The 24332-nt window shown below is 34.1% G+C and overlaps 1 protein-coding gene across 12 annotated transcripts in view; it reads left to right on the top strand.

Moving 5' to 3' along the window:
• The window catches only part of cadpsa (Ca2+-dependent activator protein for secretion a), a 201292-nt gene that overhangs the window by 119349 nt on the left and 57611 nt on the right, over positions 1 to 24332 (top strand). For 4 of the 12 annotated variants that reach the window (XM_073826232.1, XM_073826231.1, XM_073826234.1 and 1 more), the window contains exons 13-17: positions 6629 to 6765; positions 6857 to 7044; positions 15305 to 15406; positions 15690 to 15753; positions 17468 to 17591. In XM_073826232.1, coding sequence (XP_073682333.1) covers positions 6629 to 6765; positions 6857 to 7044; positions 15305 to 15406; positions 15690 to 15753; positions 17468 to 17591 — 615 coding nt within the window. Of the gene's footprint in view, positions 1 to 6628; positions 6766 to 6856; positions 7045 to 10960; positions 11129 to 15304; positions 15407 to 15689; positions 15754 to 17467; positions 17592 to 19649; positions 19719 to 21996; positions 22030 to 24332 lie in introns of all 12 variants that reach the window. The other 8 variants (XM_073826230.1, XM_073826227.1, XM_073826226.1 and 5 more) reach the window with 5 other exon arrangements.

Here is a 24332-nt window from a genome sequence, read left to right as displayed (position 1 = left end):
CGCCAAAGTTAATTTCAGCTTATTAATAGCACGGCAAATAGAAACAGAAAATCGTGCTAGTGCGCATTTTCATGAGACCAGGCTCTCGAATCAGTGCATTATAATGAAAACAATACCTTGTTTTTACCTTGAAATACCTTGAAAAAATAAAAGAAGCAGGTTTTTGGGATCACATAACTTTAAACGGGTAAACTCCTAAAAAGTCAAAGGATCGTGAAGGCATTCAAACAGGAAGTTAAAAACAACGATAATAATGCAGAGAATAGTGACTTATGTCCAGATGCCTGTAAATTATTCTTTTCAGCGATTGAATCATGATCATAATTCAAGATTTTTTTCAGTTATTATTTCATATTACTTTGGTTGTCTGATAACAGAAATACTAAATTATAACAATGGAAACAGTTTTGTTGAGAACTTGGCTGCATCAAATGACAGTATGTGGGCACCGAGAGGCAAACAAATGTAATAATTAATGTACATTTTGCATGTTCAGAAGAAGTGAGCTGCCCTGTCCTGCAAATAATGTAAACAGTGGTTTCACTAATAATAAACACATATTTGCTTAAAGCATCCATATTTGTCCATGCCAATGTTGAGTATTAAAAACTTTAAAAAGTATTAATTTAAGGTACATTTAGAACAGATAAAAATGTGCGATTAATCGCGAGTTAACTCATGACAACCATGCGATTAATCGTGATTAAAAAAATGTAATCGATTGACAGCCCTAATATATATATATATATATATATATATTGTGTGTGTGAGTGTGTGTGTGTGTGTGTGTGTGTGTGTGTGTGTGTGTGTGTATATATATATATATATATATATATATATATATATAATAATTGTTACTACCAATGGTTTGTGCCAAGTGCACACAGCCTTAGTGACACAATAATGAATGCTAATACAGGCATTCCCATACCCTCTCACTCCCCAATAATTTAATAGAAATAAAACAAAACAAAACAAAACATAAAACAATTGTTAGTAAATAATTTGTTTCATCTTTCAACTGATTCACTGCTTCATTATTCTAAAACAAAGACAGCAGTGATTGATGTTGGATGTCAGCCAGTGTCCAGGCTTTTCTAATCCAGTGTGATAAGGACGGAAATAGCGACTTGAAATGGACTTGTCTGCAGGCCTGATGAGCACGGCCATATTGTTGGAAGCCGACTTCAGAAGCAGATTAATTTAGAAAGCACTTAATAAAGTATGTCTCTGCTGTCACCCCTTTCTTCATCTCTCTTATTTCTTTTTCCCTCTGTCCATCCCTCACTCATAGAGGAGCGCCCGTCCTGTCAGTCGGGCCCTTCAGCTCTTGTCGGCCCAGGGCAGAATCTCAGACTCCCGATCCGTCCATTGTGTGTGCTTGTGCAGACACATGCACAGAACAAAAAAAAAAGCGAGCGTTAAATAGCCCCAAATGTTCTGCTGTTCGGACTCTCTGAGAGAGAGGATCTATAAATGAAAAGAATCCATCAATCAGTGTCATTTCTCCTCTGCCCCGCTCGGACAGAGCCGACTAATGTCATTGTGTGTTACTGTCCAGAGACCTTCCCCTCAATTCCAGTGTCAAAGAGACATGACAAGCTCATATTAAGACATAGGAGAACGACACAATGTCACCTTTGTGACCTGTGGCTGATTTCGGCAGATCATTTGGCTTCAACTTATGTGTTTGGATATCTTATACCAGTATGTATAACAAGATAAGTTGTGAAATTATTTTACATGTAATATTAATGTCATATCGGCAGTACTTTATATTAACTTTCATTATTCAGGGATTTATGAGTTTAGAAACCTTCAAATATGAATACAAAGTTTTATTATTTTTATTTGTATTTTATAATTATATATTATTTTTACATTTATCTTTTAGGAATTTTTTTTTTTTTAATAAAAAAAGGTTAAGTTGGATTTTAGTATAGTACGATTTTCAGTATGGTCATAGACTTTTTCTTCCCATTTTATCTATTTAACTAAGAATCAGAATTTCATTAATTTTGGCTATACTGATCCATTATATACTGAGCATTATATTATAGCATATAATAATGTTTGTTAAAAACTTATTTAATATATAAACTAGATATAAACTCAAAATTGCGAGAAATAAAAGTTACAAATGTCAGATAAAAACTCACAATTCTGACTTTTTTCTCAGAAGTGTGATATAAACTCGCAATTGCATATTAAAAATCACAATTGCGTCGTACAAACTGCAAGAAAAAAAGTCAGAATTGTGAGATCAGAAATTACAATTGTGACTTTTTTTTTCTCACATTTCTGACTTTTTTTCTCCAAATTGTGAGATGTAAATTCGCAATTACGTGTTGTAAAGTCAGATTTGCGAGAAAAATGTCAGTTTATATATTATAATTGAAAAAAAGTCACAATTGTGAATTGATATCTCGCAGTTCTGACTTTGTAACTCGCAATTGCAAGCTTATATCTCACAATTCTGGGAAAAAAGCCAATATTGCGAGATGTAAACTCGCAATTGCTAGAAAAAAGTCAGAATTGTGAGATTTTTTTTCTTACATTTCTGAGTTTTTTTTTTTTTTTTTTTTTAAATTGTTAGATATAAATTCGCAATTGCATGTTATAGTCAGTTTATATCTTACAATAATGATTTTATTGCTCAGAATTGCGACTTTATTTCTCACAATTCTGACTTTATAACTCACAATTGCAAGTTTATATGGCACAATTTTGGGAAAAAGTCAGAATTATGAGTTTACATCTCACAATATTGACTTTTTTTCACAGAATTATGAGATAAAAACTCACAACTGTGAGTTATAAAGTTAGAATTGTGACTTTTTTCTTGCAATTGTGATTTTTTTTTTGTTTTTATAAGATTAAAACTCCCAATTCTGACTTTTTGTCTCTCATTTCTGACTTTTTTTCCTCAGAATTCTGAGATATAAATTACCAATTGTGAGTTATAAAGTCAGAATTGCAAAAAAAAAAAAAAAAAGAGTCACAGTTGTGAGTTTATATCTAGCAATTCTGACTTTATTTCACAGAATTGCAACTTTATTTCTCAGAATTCTGATTTTATAACTAAAGTCAGTTTATACAGTACAGACCAAAAGTTTGGACACACCTTTGAACCAAAGTTTTCTTTATTTTCTTGACTATGAAAATTGTAGATTCACACTGAAGGCATCAAAACTATGAATTAACACATGTGGAATTATATACATAACAAAAAAGTGTGAAACAACTGAAAATATGTCATATTCTAGGTTCTTCAAAGTAGCTACTTTGCTTTGATTACTGCTTTGCACACTCTTGGCATTCTCTTGATTGGCTTCAAGAGGTAGTCACCTGAAATGGTTTTCACTTCACAGGTGTGCCCTGTCAGGTTTAATAAGTGGGATTTCTTGCCTTATAAATGGGGTTGGGACCATCAGTTGTGTTGTGCAGAAGTATATATAGTATATATATAGTAAATATAGAATTAAATATAATTCCACATGTGTTAATTCATAGTGTTGATGCCTTCAGTGTGAATCTACAATTTTCATAGTCATGAAAATAAAGAAAACTCTTTGAATGAGAAGGTGTGTCCAAACTTTTGGTTTGTACTGTATCTCATTGAGAAAAAAATCACAATTGCGAGTTGATATCTCACAATTCTGGGGGGAGAAAAAAGGCAGAATTGTGAGATCAAAACTTGCAATTCTAATTGACTTTATAACTCATAACTGCAAGTTTAAATGCCACAATTTTGGGAAAAAGTCAGAATTGCGATCTCACAGTTCTGACTTCTCGCAATATTGACTTTTCCCCCAAAATTATGAGATATAAACTCACAGTTGTGACTAAGAAAGTTAGAATTGTGAGACATAAACTCACAATTGTGACTTTTTTCTTGCAATTGCTAATTTTTTTTATAAGATTAAAACTCCCAATTCTGACTTTCTGGTTCACTTTTCTGACTTTTTCTCAGAATTCTGAGATATAAATTTACAATTGTTATAAAGTCAGAACTGCAAGAAAAAAGTCACAATTGTGATTTTATATCTTGCAATTCTGATTTTATTTTACAGAATTGCAACTTTATTTCTCAGAATTCTGATTTTATAACTCACAATTCTGGGAAAAAGTCAAAATTTTCCCAGAAAATATTGCGAAAAAAGTCCGAACTGTGAGATCAAAACTTTTTTTTTCACATTTCTGACTTTTTTTTCTCAAAATTGTGAGATATAAATTCTCAGTTGTGTCTTTATAAAGTCAGAATTGTGAGAAAAAAAAGTAATAATTGTGAAATAAAAAGTCACAATTACCTTTATTACATTATTTCGTATTCAGTGGTGGATACAGGCTTCCATACAAACCTGTATGACTTTTCAGTGGAAGACAGAAGAAGACATTTTTAAGAATCTTGGTAACACAATTTTGTCCATTCAGTTAAAGTCAATAGGGACCAAAACATATTAACAAAATTCTTCAAAATATTTCTGACTAATATGTTTAGTCATACAAGTTTGGAACAAGTAAATGATAAGAGAATTTTATTCTTGGGCAGACTATTTAACCCCCTTTAGGGTTTTTAATAAAATATATTCTAAACTCCTACCAAAATGAAGTACTATACAAGAATTTAACGCAAAATTATACAGTTATCATTTCCACTGTGAAAGCAAAAACTTACCATCCATTATATAACTAAGCAATTGAAGTCTTGTTCCTGATTTAACATGCTAACCAGCGACGCTCTGGAGGAGGTGTCTGCTGAATGGCTCAATCATACAGTATAGCTCTAAAGCCCCTGGTTGAAACGGGGCATTAGAATAAGAATAGCCCCTGACCAGTGGCAGGATTAAGAAATGGCCCTGCTTATTTGTGCAGGCCCAGATGTAATACCTAAGCTTACCGACTGCAGAGGAAAGGGAAAATGTGTTGTTGAATTTATTTAGTCGCTTTAATGGACAATAGATGGCGAGGGCAGGGGGGCTCCACGGCCGGCTCTCTCCCAGGTCTGGGTTTAGAGGCTCGGGGTTTCTTTAATTAGGGCTTCCCTGAGGGGGGCAGAGGCCTGCGGACAGAGCAATGAATGGGGAAGGAGGGGAAAAGCGTCAACGTAGAGTTGTTGTTTGGTTAGGAGGACCAGATAAGGAACACTGGCTCAGACAGGTCTTGCAGGATTACCAAGCTAAAAAAGACAAAACACTGAGGGGGGAAATACAAGACTATAATATAATGATGCTAGCATACAATTTTCTCAATTTCTCTTGCTCTTTTAAGGTAAAGATATCAAATTAACGCAGCCTTGATGAACAGATAGGGCTGCTGGAAAAACAAAAATTTTGTTATACGCGTTATGAGATAACCATATGTTGTTGTTGTTGTTGTTGTTAAATATTCAGTATCTTTTTATTTTAAAATACATAAATTAAAAAGCTAAATATTAAATATATTTCAATTTTTTAATTATTATTATCAGTATATATGTCAATTTACATTAAAATGTGTATTTAAATATTGTATTGCAATTTTTTTCTCAGAATTGTGTGATATAAACTCAAAATTGTAAGAAAAAAGTCAAAATTGTGAGATATAAGCAATTCTGAGAAATAAAGTAAGAACTGTGAGATATAAACTTTAAATTCTGATGTTTTCCTCAGAATTGCGTTTATAACGTGCACTTTTGACTTTATAACACAAAATTGTGAATTATGAAATTTTTAAGCTATAAACCCGTAATTCTGACTTTATAACTTAAAATTGCAAGTTTATATAACGCAATTCTGACTTCAATTTCATTAATATTTCTTTGTGTTAAAATTTGCCTTTTTATTTTAAAATACATCAATTAAAAAGCAAAATATTAATTATTATTTTTATTATATATGTCAATTTGTATTAAAATGTGTATTTAAATATTGTATGGCAAAGTTTTATCCCACAATTCTGTCTTTTTTTTTTCTCAGAATTGTTTGATATAAACTCAAAATTGTGAGAAAGAAAGTCACAATTCTGAGAAATAATAATAATTCTGACTTTTTTTCTCACAATTAAGTTTATAATTTGCACTTTATAACACAAAACTGTGAATTATGAAGTGAGAACGGTGAGGTATAAATTTGCAATTCTGGGAATTTTTTCCCGTCAGAATTGGACTTTATAATTAGCAATTGCAATTGCAAGTTTTATATCAAATTGTAAGATATAAATCCACAATTCTGACTTTTTTCTTGCAATTGTGAGTTTATATCTCACAATTCTAACTTTATAACTCGAAATTGCAAGTTTATATCACGCAATTCTGACTTCATTTTCATTAATATCCAATATCAGTATTTCTTTGATATTTTCATTTACTTTGATTATTATTATCATTAGACATAATAAACAAATAAATATATTCCTTATATATTTATTGAACATGAGTACTTACTCTGATTTCTTTTTGCACTTCGAGCATTGCTTGTAATGCACCTTGGATTGAATTTACACCGTAATGCAAGTTGACAATGACAATTTAAGTCATCTGGCTCAGGTTAGAGACCTTTCTCTAAGGAGTGTGTGCTCCTGTGCCTTTGAGATGTGTATGTTTTATGTGTCTCTGTCTTCATACGTTAACATGCACACATACACACAGATGCAGACCGAGCACAGAAACATGGAATGGACGAGTTCATCTCGGCTAACCCCTGCAATTTTGACCACTCGTCGCTGTTTGAGATGGTTCAGCGGTTGACACTGGACCACAGACTCAGTGATTCATACTCTTGCTTGGTAAGCTTTGTTCAGCTCCTATTTATATTATCATGTAGTATCAAATTTGCAGTACTGACACTGCACTTTTGTGTCTAATTGTGCTTCTCAGGGTTGGTTCAGTCCAGGTCAGGTGTTTGTATTAGATGAGTACTGCGCCCGATATGGAGTGCGAGGATGTCACAGACACCTGTGTTACCTGAATGACCTGCTGGAGAGGGCAGAGAAAGGGTCCATGATCGACCCCACACTACTGCACTACAGCTACGCCTTCTGCGCCTCTCACGTTCACGGCAACAGGTACCGCTGATCTCACACTCTTCATCTATTTCTCACTCTTCGTCTCTTTAACACCCACTTCATTCTCATTTGTAACCACATTAATTCTCCATCGTTTATCTCTCATGTTCTCTCTCCATTCATTCATCCTACTCTCACCTGAAGTTCTGTCTCTTCTCCTTCTCCTAAAATCACTCCATCCCTCTTCACGGTCCTGCCTTTTTATCTCTCTATACACCCACTTTCCACACATGGGCAGAAACAAAGGTAAAGTAAGAACACAGACTCTTATTCAGACTCTCCCATTCTTTTCCTCAAAGTTTTGTGGTTGGTCAGAGGTAATAATGCTTCTCTCCCAGAATCCAACAGTAGTTTCACTGCTTTTACAAGAAGCTCAAGTTGCCTCATTACCTGGTTCGCAGGAGTCCTCAAAGTCTGTAACTACCATTTAAACAAGTTTTCGTTTTGCGGTTATTTTTTTCTTTTCTTTTTTTTTGGTACACTACCAGTCAAAAGTAAGATTTTTTTAAAGAAGTCTTCTGCTCACAAAGCCTGTATTAATTTGATCCAAAATATGTCAAAAACAGTAGTATTGTGATTTTTTTTAAATAACTGTTTTCTATTTGATTATATTTTAAAATGTAATTTATTCCTGTGATCAAAGCAAAATTTTCAGCACATTACTCCAGTATTAAGTGTCACATGATCCTTCAGAAATCATTCTAATATGCTGATTTGCTGTTCAAGAAACATTTTTTTTATTATTATTATTATTATCAATATTTAAAACAGTTTAGTACGTTTTTCAGGATTCTTTGATGAATAGAAAGATCCAAAGATCAGCGTTTATCTGAAATAAAAAAACTTTTGTAACATTATACACTATTCCATTTGAAAGCTTGTAGATTTGGAGTATTTTGGAGAAATTGTAGAAATTAATACATTTATTTAGCAAGGATGCTTTAAATCGATTAAAAGTAATGATAAAGACATTTATAATGTTACAAAAGATGTCTATTTCAGATAAATGCTGTTCTTCCGAACTGTCTATTCATCGAAACCTGGAAAAAAAATCTGCTCAGCTGTTTTCAACATAATAATAATAATAATAATAATAATAATAATAACAATAATGATAATAATAAATGTTTTTTTGAGCAGCAAATCAGAATATTAGAACGATTTCTGAAGGATCATGTGACTGGAGTAATGATGGTAAAAAAATTGGCTTTGAAATTCACAGGAATAAATTACATTTTAAAATATATTTAAAAAATAAACAGTTATTAAACAGTTTTAAATAGTAAAATATTTCAAAATTTAGCTGTTTTTGCTGTACTTTGGATCAAATAAATGCAGGCTTGGTGAACAGAAGAGACTTACATATAATAAAAAATATTAATATAATACAATTTTAAAAAAATTATGCTGTTTAAAAACTTTTGACTGGTAGTGTATATTTATTCACGATACACATATTGTATGTTTAAAATACATACATATGTGTACAACGTGTAAATAAAAGTTGTATACATGTACATTTATATTAAAATGTGTATTTAAATATTGTATTGCAATTTTTTATCTCACAATTTTGACTTATTTCCCAGAATTATAAGACATAAACTCAAAATTGTGAGAAAAAATTGCAAGATAAAAAAATAAAGTAATAACTGCAAGATATAAACTTGTAGTTCTGACTTTATAACACAAAATTGTGAATTATGAAGTGAGAACAGTGAGATATAAACTTGCAATTTTGAGTAAATATATATATATATATATATATTTTTTTTTTTTTTTTTTTTTTTTTTTCCCCATCTGAATTGGACATTATAACTCACAATTGCAAGTTTATATCTCACAGTTCTGAGTAAATTTCTCACAATTGCAAGTTTTACATTAAATTGTGAGATATAAACTCGCAATTCTGATTTTTTTCCCTGCAATTGCAAGTTTATATCTCGCAATTCTGAGGAAATTTGTCACAATTGCAAGTTTTATATAAAATTGTGAGATATAAACTCACAATTCTGATTTTTCCCTGCAGTTGTGAGTTTATATCTCACAATTCTGAGGAAATTTGTCCCAATTGCAAGTTTTATATAAAATTGTGAGATATAAACTCACAATTCTGATTTTTTCCCACAATTCAATTGTGAGTTTATATCTCGCAATTCTGAGGAAATTTGTCACAATTGCAAGTTTTATATCAAATTGTGAGATATAAACTCGCGATTCTGACTTTATAACTCGAAATTGCAAGTTTATATCTCACAATTCTGAGGAAATTTGTCACAATTGCAAATTTAATGTCAAATTGTAAGATATAAACTCGCAATTCTGATTTTATAACTCCAAATTGCAAGTTTATGTCTCACAATTATGAGGAATTTTGTCACAATTGCAAGTTTTATATCGAATTGTGAGATATAAACTCGCACTTCTGACTTTATAACTCAAAATTGCAAGTTTATATCTCACAATTCTGAGGAAATTTGTCCCAATTGCAAGTTTTATATAAAATTGTGAGATATAAACTCACAATTCTGATTTTTTCCCACAATTCAATTGTGAGTTTATATCTCGCAATTCTGAGGAAATTTGTCACAATTGCAAGTTTTATATCAAATTGTAAGATATAAACTCGCGATTCTGACTTTATAACTCGAAATTGCAAGTTTATGTCTCACAATTATGAGGAATTTTGTCACAATTGCAAGTTTTATATCGAATTGTGAGATATAAACTCGCACTTCTGACTTTATAACTCAAAATTGCAAGTTTATATCTCACAATTCTGAGGAAATTTGTCCCAATTGCAAGTTTTATATAAAATTGTGAGATATAAACTCACAATTCTGATTTTTTCCCACAATTCAATTGTGAGTTTATATCTCGCAATTCTGAGGAAATTTGTCACAATTGCAAGTTTTATATCAAATTGTGAGATGTAAACTCGCGATTCTGACTTTATAACTCGAAATTGCAAGTTTATATCTCACAATTCTGAGGAAATTTGTCACAATTGCAAATTTAATGTCAAATTGTAAGATATAAACTCGCGATTCTGATTTTATAACTCCAAATTGCAAGTTTATGTCTCACAATTATGAGGAATTTTGTCACAATTGCAAGTTTTATATCGAATTGTGAGATATAAACTCGCACTTCTGACTTTATAACTCAAAATTGCAAGTTTATATCTCACAATTCTGAGGAAATTTGTCACAATTGCAAATTTAATGTCAAATTGTAAGATATAAACTCGCGATTCTGAATTTATAACTCCAAATTGCAAGTTTATGTCTCACAATTATGAGGAATTTTGTCACAATTGCAAGTTTTATATCGAATTGTGAGATATAAACTCGCACTTCTGACATTATAACTCAAAATTGCAAGTTTATATCTCACAATTCTGAGGAAATTTGTCACAATTGCAAGTTTTATATCAAATTGTGAGATATAAACTCGCAATTTGGAGTTATAAAATCAGAATCGATTTTTTTCCCGCAATTGTGAGTTTATATCAATTCTGATCAAATTCTTTTGTCAGAATTGCAAGAAAAAAAGTCAGAATTGTGAGATAAAAAGTCACAATACTTTTTTTTGTTTGTTTTATTTAGTAGCGGAAATGGGCTTCCATAGATTCCTGATTCCTTTAGCATGTGGCTGATTTCTAAATAGTACATAGTAGACTACTGACCCCTATTTATTTATTTCTCAGCCCATACTTCTTGTCTAGTATTCAAAATTTCTGAATGCTTTTGTCTTCTCGTCTTATTTTTGCCTCAGTTTATAATTTTATTCTCATGGTTATTTTCCTGCATGATTCATATTATTTCTCTTCTTCTTTTATTTCCCACTTACCCTCACACCATCTCCTGATAACCTTTGTAAATGTTTTGAATGCATGTGTGTGTGGGATTTGAAGCCAAAGAGCGAATGAGCTACTAAAATGGCCCATGTCAGAGACCGAGCTGCTTAGTTCCCTGTTTCCCTCCCCCCCTGAGCCCTTGACCCCCTCTAAGAAAGAGAACAAAATCATGGAGGTCTGGAGAAAAAGGGAGTCTAAGTCGCAGGTGCTCACAGGCCCCAGAAGGTGAGAATGTTAATGCAACCCCACTCTTTTGGGTGTGGATTAGCGTTAAGCCCCGCCCCTTAACCTACAAAATGGGGGATGTACGTGAAAGAAGACGGCAATCGAGTTATTTCGTCTTTCTTCTCTGTGTGAGATTGTTTCATTGTGTGTAATTCCTTTTTTATGAATGTAAAAGGTATCAGTTTTATATACAGTACATTCTAAAAGTCTAAGACCACATTTTCAATTCCTTTTTTAATAACGTTTTAATCATTTTTTTCTGTTCTGTATTTCTATTGTTTAATTCTAATTTTCAGAATTGTTTTAATATTGAATTATTTTCTAAGAAGAAAGACAAGATTTGCAGTCTGGATCCCAGACTTTTGGAAACCACTCTATGTGTGAATGTGTATCTGTGTGAGGGAGAGAGAGAAAAGTGAGGGTGAGGCAGGGAAACAGAAAGTGATAGACATGTGTCGAACCAGTGAGATACACCAGTGAGAGAGAGAGAGAGATGAGGGACACTATGGTGCCTTAAGGTCATGGCTGACAGGATGACAGGTCATCGCTCTGTCTCTCCATCTCTCTATCCAAACTGTCCAGGGCCTCACTCCAGCCTGTCTACTTGTGCCAAAACCTCACGTCCAGCCAACCACGCTCTTTATAACTGACATAGCCCTCAACCCGAACCTCTTGGCATTGGACTCGTATACTGATATATATTTAAAGCCAAATAATCTACAAGTGGATCTCTAATGTTGTTTGACATCATACTACTGCACCATTACCATTTCTGGATAACCATATTAGTCTCATAACATGATATTATGAATATGCATGATGCTGTTTAGTGTTATTAAAAGGAGGAGAAATGGCATAAATGCTCATGATGGAATCAAAAGTACCACAGTGATATTTGGGTATCTTGGTATGGAATGATTGACATATTGACATACTCTGCCATAGAGGTGCTTAATGTGCAAAAATTAAAAAAAAAAAAAACACTGTATTTTTATGTGTGTTTTGTGTGTGTGTGTGTGTGTGTGTGTGTGTGTGTGTGTGTGTGGAGATGTGCGTTTTTTTTTTGGGATGTGTGTTTTTGTGTGTGTGTGTGGGGGGGGGGGTTGTTTTCTGTAGTTGTGTTGTGTGCTGTAGTTAGTTTAGTTTTTTGTACTTCTTTATTTTTTCTTTTTTTTTACTTTATTTTCTTTATTTACTTTATGTACTATATTTTTACTTTTATTTTCTTTCCGCTTTTATTTTATTTTATTTTTGTAATTTGTTGTTATGTTTTGTTTTTGTGGTTGCGTGTTTTGTTGTGTTTTTGTAGTTGTGTGTGTTTTTTTTCTTTTCTTTTGCTTTATTTTGTTTTGTATTTCTTTAGTTGTATTTATTTACTGATACAGAGAGAGTTTTTTCCCAGTTGTATTTTATTTATTTATTTATTTTTAGAGCTGGATAAAAGGATTTATTTTTGTTTTGTATTTGTAGACTTGTTTTTGTTGTTTTTTATTTTGCTTTTGTATGCTGTTGTGTGTCTTTGTAGGTTTTTGTTGTTTAGTTTTTTTTAGACTTGTTTGTTTTTATAGTAGTGTTTCTTTTCTTTATGTTTTTTGTATTTCTTTACTTTTGCTTTTTTTCCTTTTTTACATGTTTATTTTATTTTCTGACATAGAGAGAAAGGATTTTTTCAACTTTTATTTTATTTATTTTTATAGTTGTGTTTTGTGTGTGTGTGTGTGTGTGTGTGTGTGTGTGTGTGTGTGTGTGTGTGTGTGTGTGTGTGTGTGTGTGTGTGTGTGTGTGTGTTTTTCTCCCTTTTTTAAATTTTTAATTACTGACATAGAGAGAATATTTTTTTTATTTATTTTTTTATATAAAATGATCTATTTCTGTTTTTGTAGTCTTGATTTTGTTGTTGTTTTTTATTTTGTTTTTGTGTGCTGTTTTGGTTCTTATTTTGTGTGTTGTTTGTTTGTAGGTTTTTGTTGTTGTTGTGTTGCTTTGTTTTTGGGGTTATGTTTTTTTAATTTTGTGTTTTTTTTGTGTTTTTTTGTTTTGTTTTTGTTTTTATACTAGTGTTTTTTTTGTTTTGTTTTGCTGTGCTTTTGTGTATTTCTGTAGTTACTTTTTTCCTGTTTTACATCTTTATTTTATTTTCTGACATAGAGAGAGAAAGGTTTTCCAACTTTTATTTTATTTATTTTTATAGGCTGTGTTTTTTCTTTAGTTTTGCTTTGTTTTGTTTTGTATTTCTTTAGTTTATCTTTTTTTATTTTACATGTTTATTTTATTTTCTGACACAGAGAGGAAGGTATTTCACTTTTATTTTATTGATTTCTTTTTGTATTTGGATAAAAGGATCTATTTGTGTGTTTTTTTTTTTTGTGTGTGTGCTGTTTTGGTTCTTATTTTGTGTGTTGTTTTTGTATTTTGTTCTGTTGTTTGGTTTTTGGGGTTGTGTGTTTTTATTTAGTTTTGTTTGGCTTTTGTAGTTGTGTTTTCTTTTCTTTAGTTTTGTTTGTTTAGTTTTGTTTTACATTTCTTTAGTATTGCCCCCTCCCCTTTTTTACATCTTTATTTTATTTTTTGAGAGAAAGAATTTTCCACTTTAATTTTATTTATTTTTGTAGGAGGATAAAATGTCTATTTTTATTGGTTTTGTAGTTTTGTTTTTGGGGTTGTGTGTTTTTTTGTTTTGTTTTGTTTTTGTGTTTTGTTTGGCTTTTGTAGTTGTGTTTTTTTCACCTTTAGTTTTACCCTTATTTTTACATCTTTATTTTCTGACACACAGAGAGAACAGATTTCTTTCCGCTGGTCCGTCTTTTATCCATCAGTTTTGTTGTGACACAGAGCTAGAACAGAAACACACTCACAGCCGACGTATGTCACCTGCACGCAGTTTAACACACAAACACACACCAGCTTTATGCAGAATGTGACTAAATGGCCGGGCTCCTTATCGTTTGTGACATGGTAGACGCAAGGAGGGCTGTGAGCAGAGTGTATGTGACAGTGGAGGCGCGGGTCGCCGTGACAGCGGTTTGAGGAGCAGGAGACATGACACGCTCCTCGTCAGGCCGCTCCTCATGTCAGCCCAGCGCACGCTGAAGGACAGCAGGGAAAAGCAAAGGAGGAGGGGCAGAATTTCAGGGGGGACCACCACGGCTGTCACACCAGACGGGGTCCACCGCTTAGTGGGGGGTTTTAGGAGGAGGTTGGCGACCGGGTCGCCCCTTCATGTTCACAAAAATAACTTAAAAGCTTCCGCTGTTGTACACGTCAGCTAGATGTCTCGTATGATGCTCAAATCAATTCGGTTTGACAATTTAGCATCAGCTGCATGGATATCAGTATCTTTAAGTATGCTGTGCGTTTATCAAACAGGAAGTGATGATTTGGCTAATAAGCTTAGGAGTGGCACTAGACATATCAGGTGAACTATTTCCCACAACCTCTTTCTCTCTCTGTTATGGAGTCACAATAAGAAACCTGTGAGTGTGTATGTGGTGAGAGGTTGAACCCCTGAGTACTGGTAGCAGGGGGCTGTGGTAATTTGTAGTGTCTTTGTATTGCGGAGGACTCTTTATTTGTCCATGGACAGGGAGGGGGGAGTTTAGGCCCTTCCAAAAAGCCTTGCCTGAGGAGATGACACACACGCAGACACACATTTAAACATACACAGCACTGTCAAAATGGTTTATTTGCACATTCTGCATTGTTTATAATGCACAGCACAGTTGCACATCTTGCACAAATCATTTGTATCACATTAATTGCACCAGGCAAGCAATAACTATGATTTAATTTACATATGGTTTTCTTTCAAATGCATGCAAAGTAAATTCACCTCCCTCAGAGAATTGACACACGTGTATGTGCATGTACTGTAAATAAATACACTCAAATAAAGAGCTGAGCTGTTTCAGATGATAAAAGTAGTGTCTTGTTCTCACTACTTTTCTTTTGCTCTTTAATAATCTATGTGGTTAATTAAAAAGTTGAGCTGTTTGTCTTAAGCTCTCATTAACACATACCTTGTAAAGAGGATGAAAAAATGAAAAATTATTTATGGTGCTGGTGTAATATTCATGAATTTGGCCTCTTTGGGAACCCCTGTGTTTGTATCTGTGACCCTTGTTACCCTAATGAGACAAGCAGTTGAATTCATTTGTGTGTTTGTGTGTTTCGCCTCAGGCCTGATGGAATCGGTACTGTCACAGTAGAAGAGAAGGAACATTTCGAGGAGATCAAAGAACGGCTGCGCGTGCTGCTCGAAAACCAGATCACACACTTCAGGTACAGTCTACACAGCAGAAAATATACCACCTTATTAACAGCTAGGGATAATAATGGAATCTGTGGTATGTGTATATATATATATATATATAGACCGTATATGTATATGTTTTTTTTAAGTAGTGTGAAACTGCTAAATGCAATGTATGTAAATGTTCTGTGAAACTAATTGTGTGATGACTGGATATAGTAATTAAAAAGGAAGGGGATATATATAATGTCTCATTTCTCAATGTTTCTGAGCAGTTTTTAACACTAAACATTAAAATATTTCTCTCTGAAGGTATTGCTTTCCATTTGGACGCCCAGAAGGAGCCTTAAAAGCCACACTGTCACTGCTTGAGAGGGTACGGTGCTATTTTAATAAATATGTATGTATGTATAGTTGAGGTCAAAAGTTTTGAGTGCAAAATGTTAATATTTTACCAAAATATGAAGGATCATACAAAATGCATGTTATTTTTTATTTAGTACTGACCTGAATAAGATATTTCACATAAAAGAAGTTTACATATAGTTCACAAGAAAAAATAATAGATGAATTTATAAAAATTACCCTGTTCAAAAGTTTACATACACTTGATTACCTGAATGATCTACAGCTGTGTTTTTCTACTTGTGTTTAGTGATAGTTGTTTATTTATGTGTCCCTTGTTTGTCCTGAACAGTTAAACTGCCTGCTGTTCTTCAGAAAAAGACTTTTGGGTTCCACAAATTCTTTGGTTTTTCAGCATTTTTGTGTATTTGAACCCTTTCCAACTGTCACGGATGTGTGTATAGAAGGAAGCGCACGATGACGAAATACAATAACAGGTCTTTTAAAAAAATGCAAAACATGTAAATCCATACAAGGAGGGCAGGTAAACACACATCAAAGTAACCTTGAGATCCGAACAACAAACACTGAACTGAACTCAACTTACAAAGACAGGGTAATCATACAAGGACAGGTGATTGTGATTGACAATTAGCACGCATGACGAGGCCAGGAACAGGAAGGACCAAATATGGGCACAAGAGGGAGAAACCAACACACACAGTCCAACAGGGGTGTGACATTACTCACCCCTCCCGGAAGGCGCGACCTCGCGCCGTAGAAACAGGAAATGGATGGACGGAGTCAGGTTAGCTTCTAACTGTCCCGGGTGGACAACCAGACGTGGTCTCCTGGTCGGTAGATGGAATTGATCCAAAGATCCATCTTTTCGCACTGAGGACAACTGAGGGACTTATATGCAATTATTACAAAAAGGTTCAAACGCTCACTGATGCTCCAGAAGGCAAAACGATGCATTAAGAGCCAGGGGGTGAAAACTTTTGAACAGAATGAAGATGTGTACATTTTTTTTTATTTTGCCAGAAGCTACAGAAGATACTTACATGCTTCACAGAAGACAAAATAAATTAACCCTGATCTTTATAATCAAAAAGTTTTCACCCCTGGCTCTTAATGCATCGTTTCCTTCTGAAGCATCAGTGAGCGTTTGAACCTTATGTAATAGTTGCATATGAGTCCCTCAGTTGTCCTTAGTGTGAATAAATGGATCTCAAAGTCATACAGTCATTGTTGGAAAGGGTTCAAATACACAAAAATGCTGAAAAACCAAAGAATTTGTGGGACCTGAAAGACTTTTCTGAAGAACAGCAGGCAGACTAACTGTTCAGGACACTTATAAAGGAACTTATGAACAACTAGCACTAAATTAAAAAAGCATATCTGTGGATCATTCAGGTAACAACACAGTGTTAAGAATCAAGTGTATGTAAACTTTTGAATGGGATCATCTTTATAAACTGAACTGTTATTTTCTCTTGTGGACTATATGTAGATATCTTCTATGTGAGATATCTTATTCAGGTCAGTACTAAATAAAAAAGAACATGCATTTTGATTAACCCCTTTTATTTTGCTACAGTAATAAAAATTTTGCATATTCTGCAAGGTGTATGTACATTTTAGACCTCAACTGTATGTCTGTGTTGAAAAGGCATATGACACAAAGTAAATAAGACCTACAAGCAAAACTAAACATGCATCTGAATTCTAATTTGATTTTGCAGGTCTTAATGAAAGACATTGTGACATCCGTACCTCAGGACGAAGTGAAGACAGTGATCCGTAAATGTCTGGAGCAGGCAGCTTTAGTGAACTACCAGCGTCTCTCAGAATATGCCAAGGTAGAAGGTAGGAGGCACAAATACCAGTTTTGCAGTCTTCAGTAATATAGCACTTGACATATTCCTCTCTTAGAAACAGTGCTTAACGACAGTGATGCTCAGCTAACCAGTATTAAATGGAGGCAATGCTGAAATGCCACTGATGATTGTTTCTTACACAAAAGGAAGGCTTACAATGGAGGAATAGTTAACTGTTGGTGTGTGTAATGGCTTTTTATGTTGTCTAATCTCCACTAGTCTTCTAAGATACGTGAGATAACAGTCCCGTAGTATGTACCCAGATATATTTCTCTACAATAATCGTAATAATAATAAAAATGTTGGTTTGTTTTAGTTCTTTCTAGTAGATTATAGAGTAAAAATGCATTCAATTCCCTCTCTCAAACCCTGGCCTTAGTGGCAGATTGTTCTTCTCAGTGGTTTCCTGCTGCCCTCTGTGGATGTTTGCCTCTTTCCTGTTGTTTAGCTTTTAGATCTAGAAGTACTGTGCAGCAACAAATAGACTTTTCCTTTCCAGCTCTTCATCACCTTTCTAGCTCTCCTGCTTCATATGTTTATTGCAGAATTGTTGCCTTTTTACTAGCTTTCTTTGTGTCTTTTTCCTCTTACTTTTTCTCTTTCTCTCTGCTCCCTCCCTCTGTGCTTTCCTCTTGTTTATTGGCTTTTCTTCTTGTTTGGAGCCCTCTCTTGTTCAGCCAGTTTGAGAAGCCAATATACAGTGCAAAGCTGAACTGCCCACTCAAGCAACACACATTTGTGAGTTGCAAGTGAGACGGTTTCTTTCATAGACATGGACAGCTAAACTGTGGCTTACACACAGGCGGTCTTTGATGTCAGATAATAGCCAGTAGTTTATAGGACAAGTGTTTTTATTTTGTATTGAATGTACTTTTTTAGTATTTTTTTTCCCCCAAAAAATTCAATGACTGTCCATGTCCATGAAGAAATATGACTGGGCATTGCAGATACTGAAGGAGAAGCCCTTAGTATCTGTTTGCCAAATGATGTCTATGTTGTTCCCTATTGATTGCTGACCACTAAACTGAATGTGACTTTTGTACTAACCCAAACTAACCAGTAGTTTGCAACACACTCACAAGTCTTTCCAGAAACTAAAACTTAAATGCAAGGCTAATGGTAGAAATCAAAAGAATAGCTACAATCTGAAGTTACAAAACCGAAAGTATTTGCAAACAATTATTTTTGCACCGAAATGATTTACAATGAGTTCCACTGCAATTTTTTTGTCATTCTGAAAATAGTTTATGCACCACCGGTCAAAAAATTTGGAAAAAATTTGATTTTTTAAATGTTTTTGAAACAAGTCTCTTATAAAAAAGTACTTTTATTCAGTAAAGACACTTTAAATTGATCAAAAGTAGCAGTAAAGACATTCATAATGTTTAAAAAGATTGCTTTTTTGTTTTCAACATTGATAATAATAGAAACCATTACAAATTAACGTAATTGAGCACCAAATCAGCATATTAAAATAATTTCTGAAGGATCATGTGACATGAAGACTGTAGTAATGATGCTGAAAATTCAGCTTTGCCATCACATGAAATACATTTTAATACATTTGAACATAGATTCAAAATCTATTTTACTTAGAATATTCAACAATGCTACTAGATTTTTGATCAAAATCATAAATGAAGCCTTGTTGATAATATGAGACTTCTTTCAAAAACATGAAATATCTTAAATATTCTAAACTTTTGACCGGTAGATAATGTATATCTGAGCATAAATGATGTAGAGATGCTTTATAAAGCTGTTTTTTTTTATTTTAATTTAAATCTTTATGCATACTGACCTACATATTATATCAGGACTGACTGATCACCAATAATTTTGTCCTTATGTGTTCCTGATGTACAAATATTCCAAAAAGATGCTGTAGATCAATTACTAGACTAGATTTTTACCAACCTTTCCAGGGAACTTTGCATGCTACTAAATTTGGTCAAAAGCCCCTTATTGCACATGCAGCCGTTGTGCTTCTTTCTCTCTCTTTCTCCTCTGACCCCTTGCTCTTGCATGCCCCGATCCTCTTTTATAGGGAAAAAGAGAGAAATGTATGAGCATCCTGTCTTCTGTTTGGCGTCACAAGTGATGGATTTAACCATTCGTGAGTACCCTGCTCATCTGGAGCCACTCCATCACTTCCGCCACCCCTCTTTTTTATTTTCTCGCTTTTTTTCTTTCGTTCTCAAGCACTTTCACAAACAGTTATTCCCTCACGCCTTGACCGGCACCATCCTCTTTTCTTGCTTGCAGTCTGCTTGCCTTTTTCTTTGAGTTTGTCACTCTGAGTGATTCAGCCACAGGTCTTCCTGTCGCTTTGATCAGACCATCCCGTCCAGCTGAGTCAGTATGGCAGCTGTTCTTTCTGTTTTTCTGCTTATTCTTTCTGTTTGTGACTTGAATGCATTTTTACTTTGCTTTTGTGTAAGTCACTTCTCCCCACCTTTGTCTTTTTATTGATGTGTCCTAGGTTTACAGTACTGGTCAGGTACAGGGTGAACAAAAATATTTGAAATCGTCTCCAACCCAGGAACTAAACAGTGATTCTGATGCAGTTTTCTGAGTCGTTGTGTTTAAAGTCATGTTTTCAATCATGAGTGCAGTATGTTTTTGTCTATTATCCACTCCAACAGCTTATCGTTGTGTGTCTTCACAATTTTTCTGTCTTGTCTTGGGTCAAACTTGGTTTCAGACATGTTTCTGGTGTACAGTTGTAAAAGCAGAGGTGTGAAGTACTTGAGTAATTGTACTTTAATGCTATTTGGGAATTTCTACTTTACTGAAGTACTGTATTTATACACTGTAAAAAGTTTTCCCCAGTTTCAACTTAAAAACTTAAGTTTAGCAGTTGCCTTAAAATTTTAGGTTAAATCAACTCAAAACTACTAGTCATTTCAACTCACGGCAATAAAGTTAGTTAAAATGACTTGTATTTTTAAGTTGATTTAACTTAAAATTTTAAGGCAGCTGCTGAATTTAAGTTTTTAAGTTGAAACTGGTGGGAACTTTTTACAGTGTAGTTTTTCAAAGGGAAAAGGTTTAGTTCACCCAAAAAATTAAATTCTGTCAATAATTTCTCATCCTCAACTCGTTCCAAACCCATAAGACCTTTGTTCATCTTCAGAACACAACTTAAGATATTTTTTTATTAAATCTGAGAGGTTTCTGACCCTGCTTAGTGGTTCAGCATTAATTTTATGAAGACTGACATGGAAGAGAAGTAATTGTTTAATAAAGTTGATATTTTTGTTTTCTTTGTGCACAGAAAGTATTCTCATAGCTTCATACAATTCTGAATGAACCTCATGTGGACTATTTGATCAGTGTCCTTACTACCTTTCTGGGCCTTGAATGTGGAAGTTTTGTTGCTGTCTATGCAGGATCAGAAAGTTTTTTTTATATATATTTCATCAAAAATATCTTAATTTGCATTCTGAAGATGAATGAAGGTCTTAAGGGTTTGGAGTAAGGGTGAGTAATTATTGGCAGAATTTTCGATTTTGGGAGAACTATCCCTTTAATACTGTTAAGATCTCAACAAAATGGTAAAATGTAGAAAGTATATTTCACAGGTCTATGTGGTTAAAATTTTTGTTCTTGAAATCAGCATTTATTTGAATTTATTTATTTTTTATTTCAAAACTTTAAATTTAAAGTTAAATATACATTTTTCACTTTTCAATACTAAACTCTGATAAAATGTGACCCTGGACCACAAAACCAGTCTTAAGTAGTATGGGTATATTTGTAGCAATAGCCAACAATACTTTGTATGTATCAAAATTATATTTTTTTCTTATGTGCCAAAAATCATTAGGATATTAAGTAAAGATCATGTTCCATGAAGATATTTTGTAAATTTCCTACCACAAATATATCAAAACTTAATTTTTGATTAGTAATATCCATTGCTAAGAACTTCATTTGGACAAATTTTAAGGTGATTTTCTCAATATTTCGATTTTTGCACCCTCTGATTCCAGATTTTCAAATATTGTGTTATCCTGACAAACCAAAAATTGACCCATATGACTGGTTTTGTGGTCCAGGGTCATAAATGTGGAATCCTTTTTTATGTTTACTCAAGTATGTTGTACTTTCACACCCCTGTTTAAAAAAAGGTTTGTTTTCCAACCTAGAACAACCACTCCAAGTTTCTTTCAAGAGTTTCTTTCACACAATCACCTGAAATGATAGAGTGGACACGGTTCCTTCACTGTTAGACAGGCCTGTCCTTAAATGCCTCTTTCTTTCTTCTTCTTTCCTGCTCCTTCTACTTCCCCATCAGATCCCTGAAACAAAATGAAATCTGACCCCTTCTTCCTTTTCTCTGTCTCCTTCTTTCTCCCTTCCCTCTTCCTTTCTTCTTTCTTTCTTTTTAGTAGAGAAATCTCAGAGGGATCAGAAGGATCCAGGTGACATCTTTTGTCTGACTTACTATTAAATCCATTTTAAAACAGCCCCCCACCCTTCTTCCCCCAGCTCTAAACATAACCAACTCACAGCATTCGCATGACACAATTAACAGATGTAAAGATAACCATGGGAACGTTGTGACAGTGTTATGCCAATGTCGGCTATAGATTATACATTGCATCTGAATAAAGATGCATTTTCCATGAGCTGGTAAGAGCTGTATGTATGCGTTACCAGTCTATGGAACATTTAGAGTGAGTATTTGCTTTAATTCCAAATAAATAAAAAATTGCAGATTGTTTACCTCTGTTAATTACAATTAAAGTGATACTCTCTCTGCACCAAGTATGTGATTAAAGTAACACTTTACTATAAGATTCAGTTCATCTGTTTATTAATGCATTAGATATTTATATAACTTACAATAAATATCTTTTTTCAACATTTATTAATCTAGGTTAGATTAATATACAGGTCATTCTCAAAAAATTAGCATATTGTGATAAAGTTCATTATTTTCTGTAATGTACTGATAAACATTAGACTTTCATATATTTTAGATTCATTACACACAACTGAAGTAGTTCAAGCCTTTTATTGTTTTAATATTGATGATTTTGGCATACAGCTCATGAAAACCCAAAATTCCTATCTCAAAATATTAGCATATCATGAAAAGGTTCTCTAAACGAGCTATTAACCTAATCATCTGAATTAACTAATTAACTCTAAACACCTGCAAAAGATTCCTGAGGCTTTTAAAAACTCCCAGCCTGGTTCATTACTCAAAACCGCAATCATGGGTAAGACTGCCGACCTGACTGCTGTCCAGAAGGCCATCATTGACACCCTCAAGCAAGAGGGTAAGACACAGAAAGAAATTTCTGAACGAATAGGCTGTTCCCAGAGTGCTGTATCAAGGCACCTCAGTGGGAAGTCTGTGGGAAGGAAAAAGTGTGGCAGAAAACGCTGCACAACGAGAAGAGGTGACCGGACCCTGAGGAAGATTGTGGAGAAGGACCGATTCCAGACCTTGGGGGACCTGCGGAAGCAGTGGACTGAGTCTGGAGTAGAAACATCCAGAGCCACCGTGTACAGGCGTGTGCAGGAAATGGGCTACAGGTGCCACATTCCCCAGGTCAAGCCACTTTTGAACCAGAAACAGTGGCAGAAGCGCCTGACCTGGGCTACAGAGAAGCAGCACTGGACTGTTGCTCAGTGGTCCAAAGTACTTTTTTCGGATGAAAGCAAATTTTGCATGTCATTCGGAAATCAAGGTGCCAGAGTCTGGAGGAAGACTGGGGAGAGGGAAATGCCAAAATGCCTGAAGTCCAGTGTCAAGTACCCACAGTCAGTGATGGTCTGGGGTGCCATGTCAGCTGCTGGTGTTGGTCCACTGTGTTTTATCAAGGGCAGGGTCAATGCAGCTAGCTATCAGGAGATTTTGGAGCACTTCATGCTTCCATCTGCTGAAAAGCTTTATGGAGATGAAGATTTCATTTTTCAGCACGACCTGGCACCTGCTCACAGTGCCAAAACCACTGGTAAATGGTTTACTGACCATGGTATTACTGTGCTCAATTGGCCTGCCAACTCTCCTGACCTGAACCCCATAGAGAATCTGTGGGATATTGTGAAGAGAAAGTTGAGAGACGCAAGACCCAACACTCTGGATGAGCTTAAGGCCGCTATCGAAGCATCCTGGGCCTCCATAACACCTCAGGAGTGCCACAGGCTGATTGCCTCCATGCCACGCCGCATTGAAGCAGTCATTTCTGCAAAAGCATTCCCAACCAAGTATTGAGTGCATAACTGAACATAATTATTTGAAGGTTGACTTTTTTGTATTAAAAACACTTTTCTTTTATTGGTCGGATGAAATATGCTAATTTTTTGAATTTTGGGTTTTCATGAGCTGTATGCCAAAATCATCAATATTAAAACAATAAAAGGCTTGAACTACTTCAGTTGTGTGTAATGAATCTAAAATATATGAAAGTCTAATGTTTATCAGTACATTACAGAAAATAATGAACTTTATCACAATATGCAATTTTTTTGAGAAGGACCTGTATTTATAATATGTGACCTTGGAACACAAAAATAAGTCTTAAATAGCACAGGTATATTTGTAACAATAGTCAAAAATACATTGTATGGGTCAAAATTAGCGATTTTTCTTTTTTGCCAAAAATCATTAGCATATTAAGTAAAGATATTGTCAAACATTAGCTTATTTATTCAGCTTTCATATGATGTATAAATCTTGAAAATTAAAATTGACCCTCATGACTGTGGATCA

The sequence above is a fragment of the Garra rufa genome, chromosome 20, assembly GCF_049309525.1.
Source record: "Garra rufa chromosome 20, GarRuf1.0, whole genome shotgun sequence".
Lineage (NCBI taxonomy): Eukaryota > Metazoa > Chordata > Actinopteri > Cypriniformes > Cyprinidae > Garra > Garra rufa.
The sequence above is the reverse complement of the archived record's forward strand: the minus strand, read 5'-3'. Positions and strand labels throughout refer to the sequence as shown.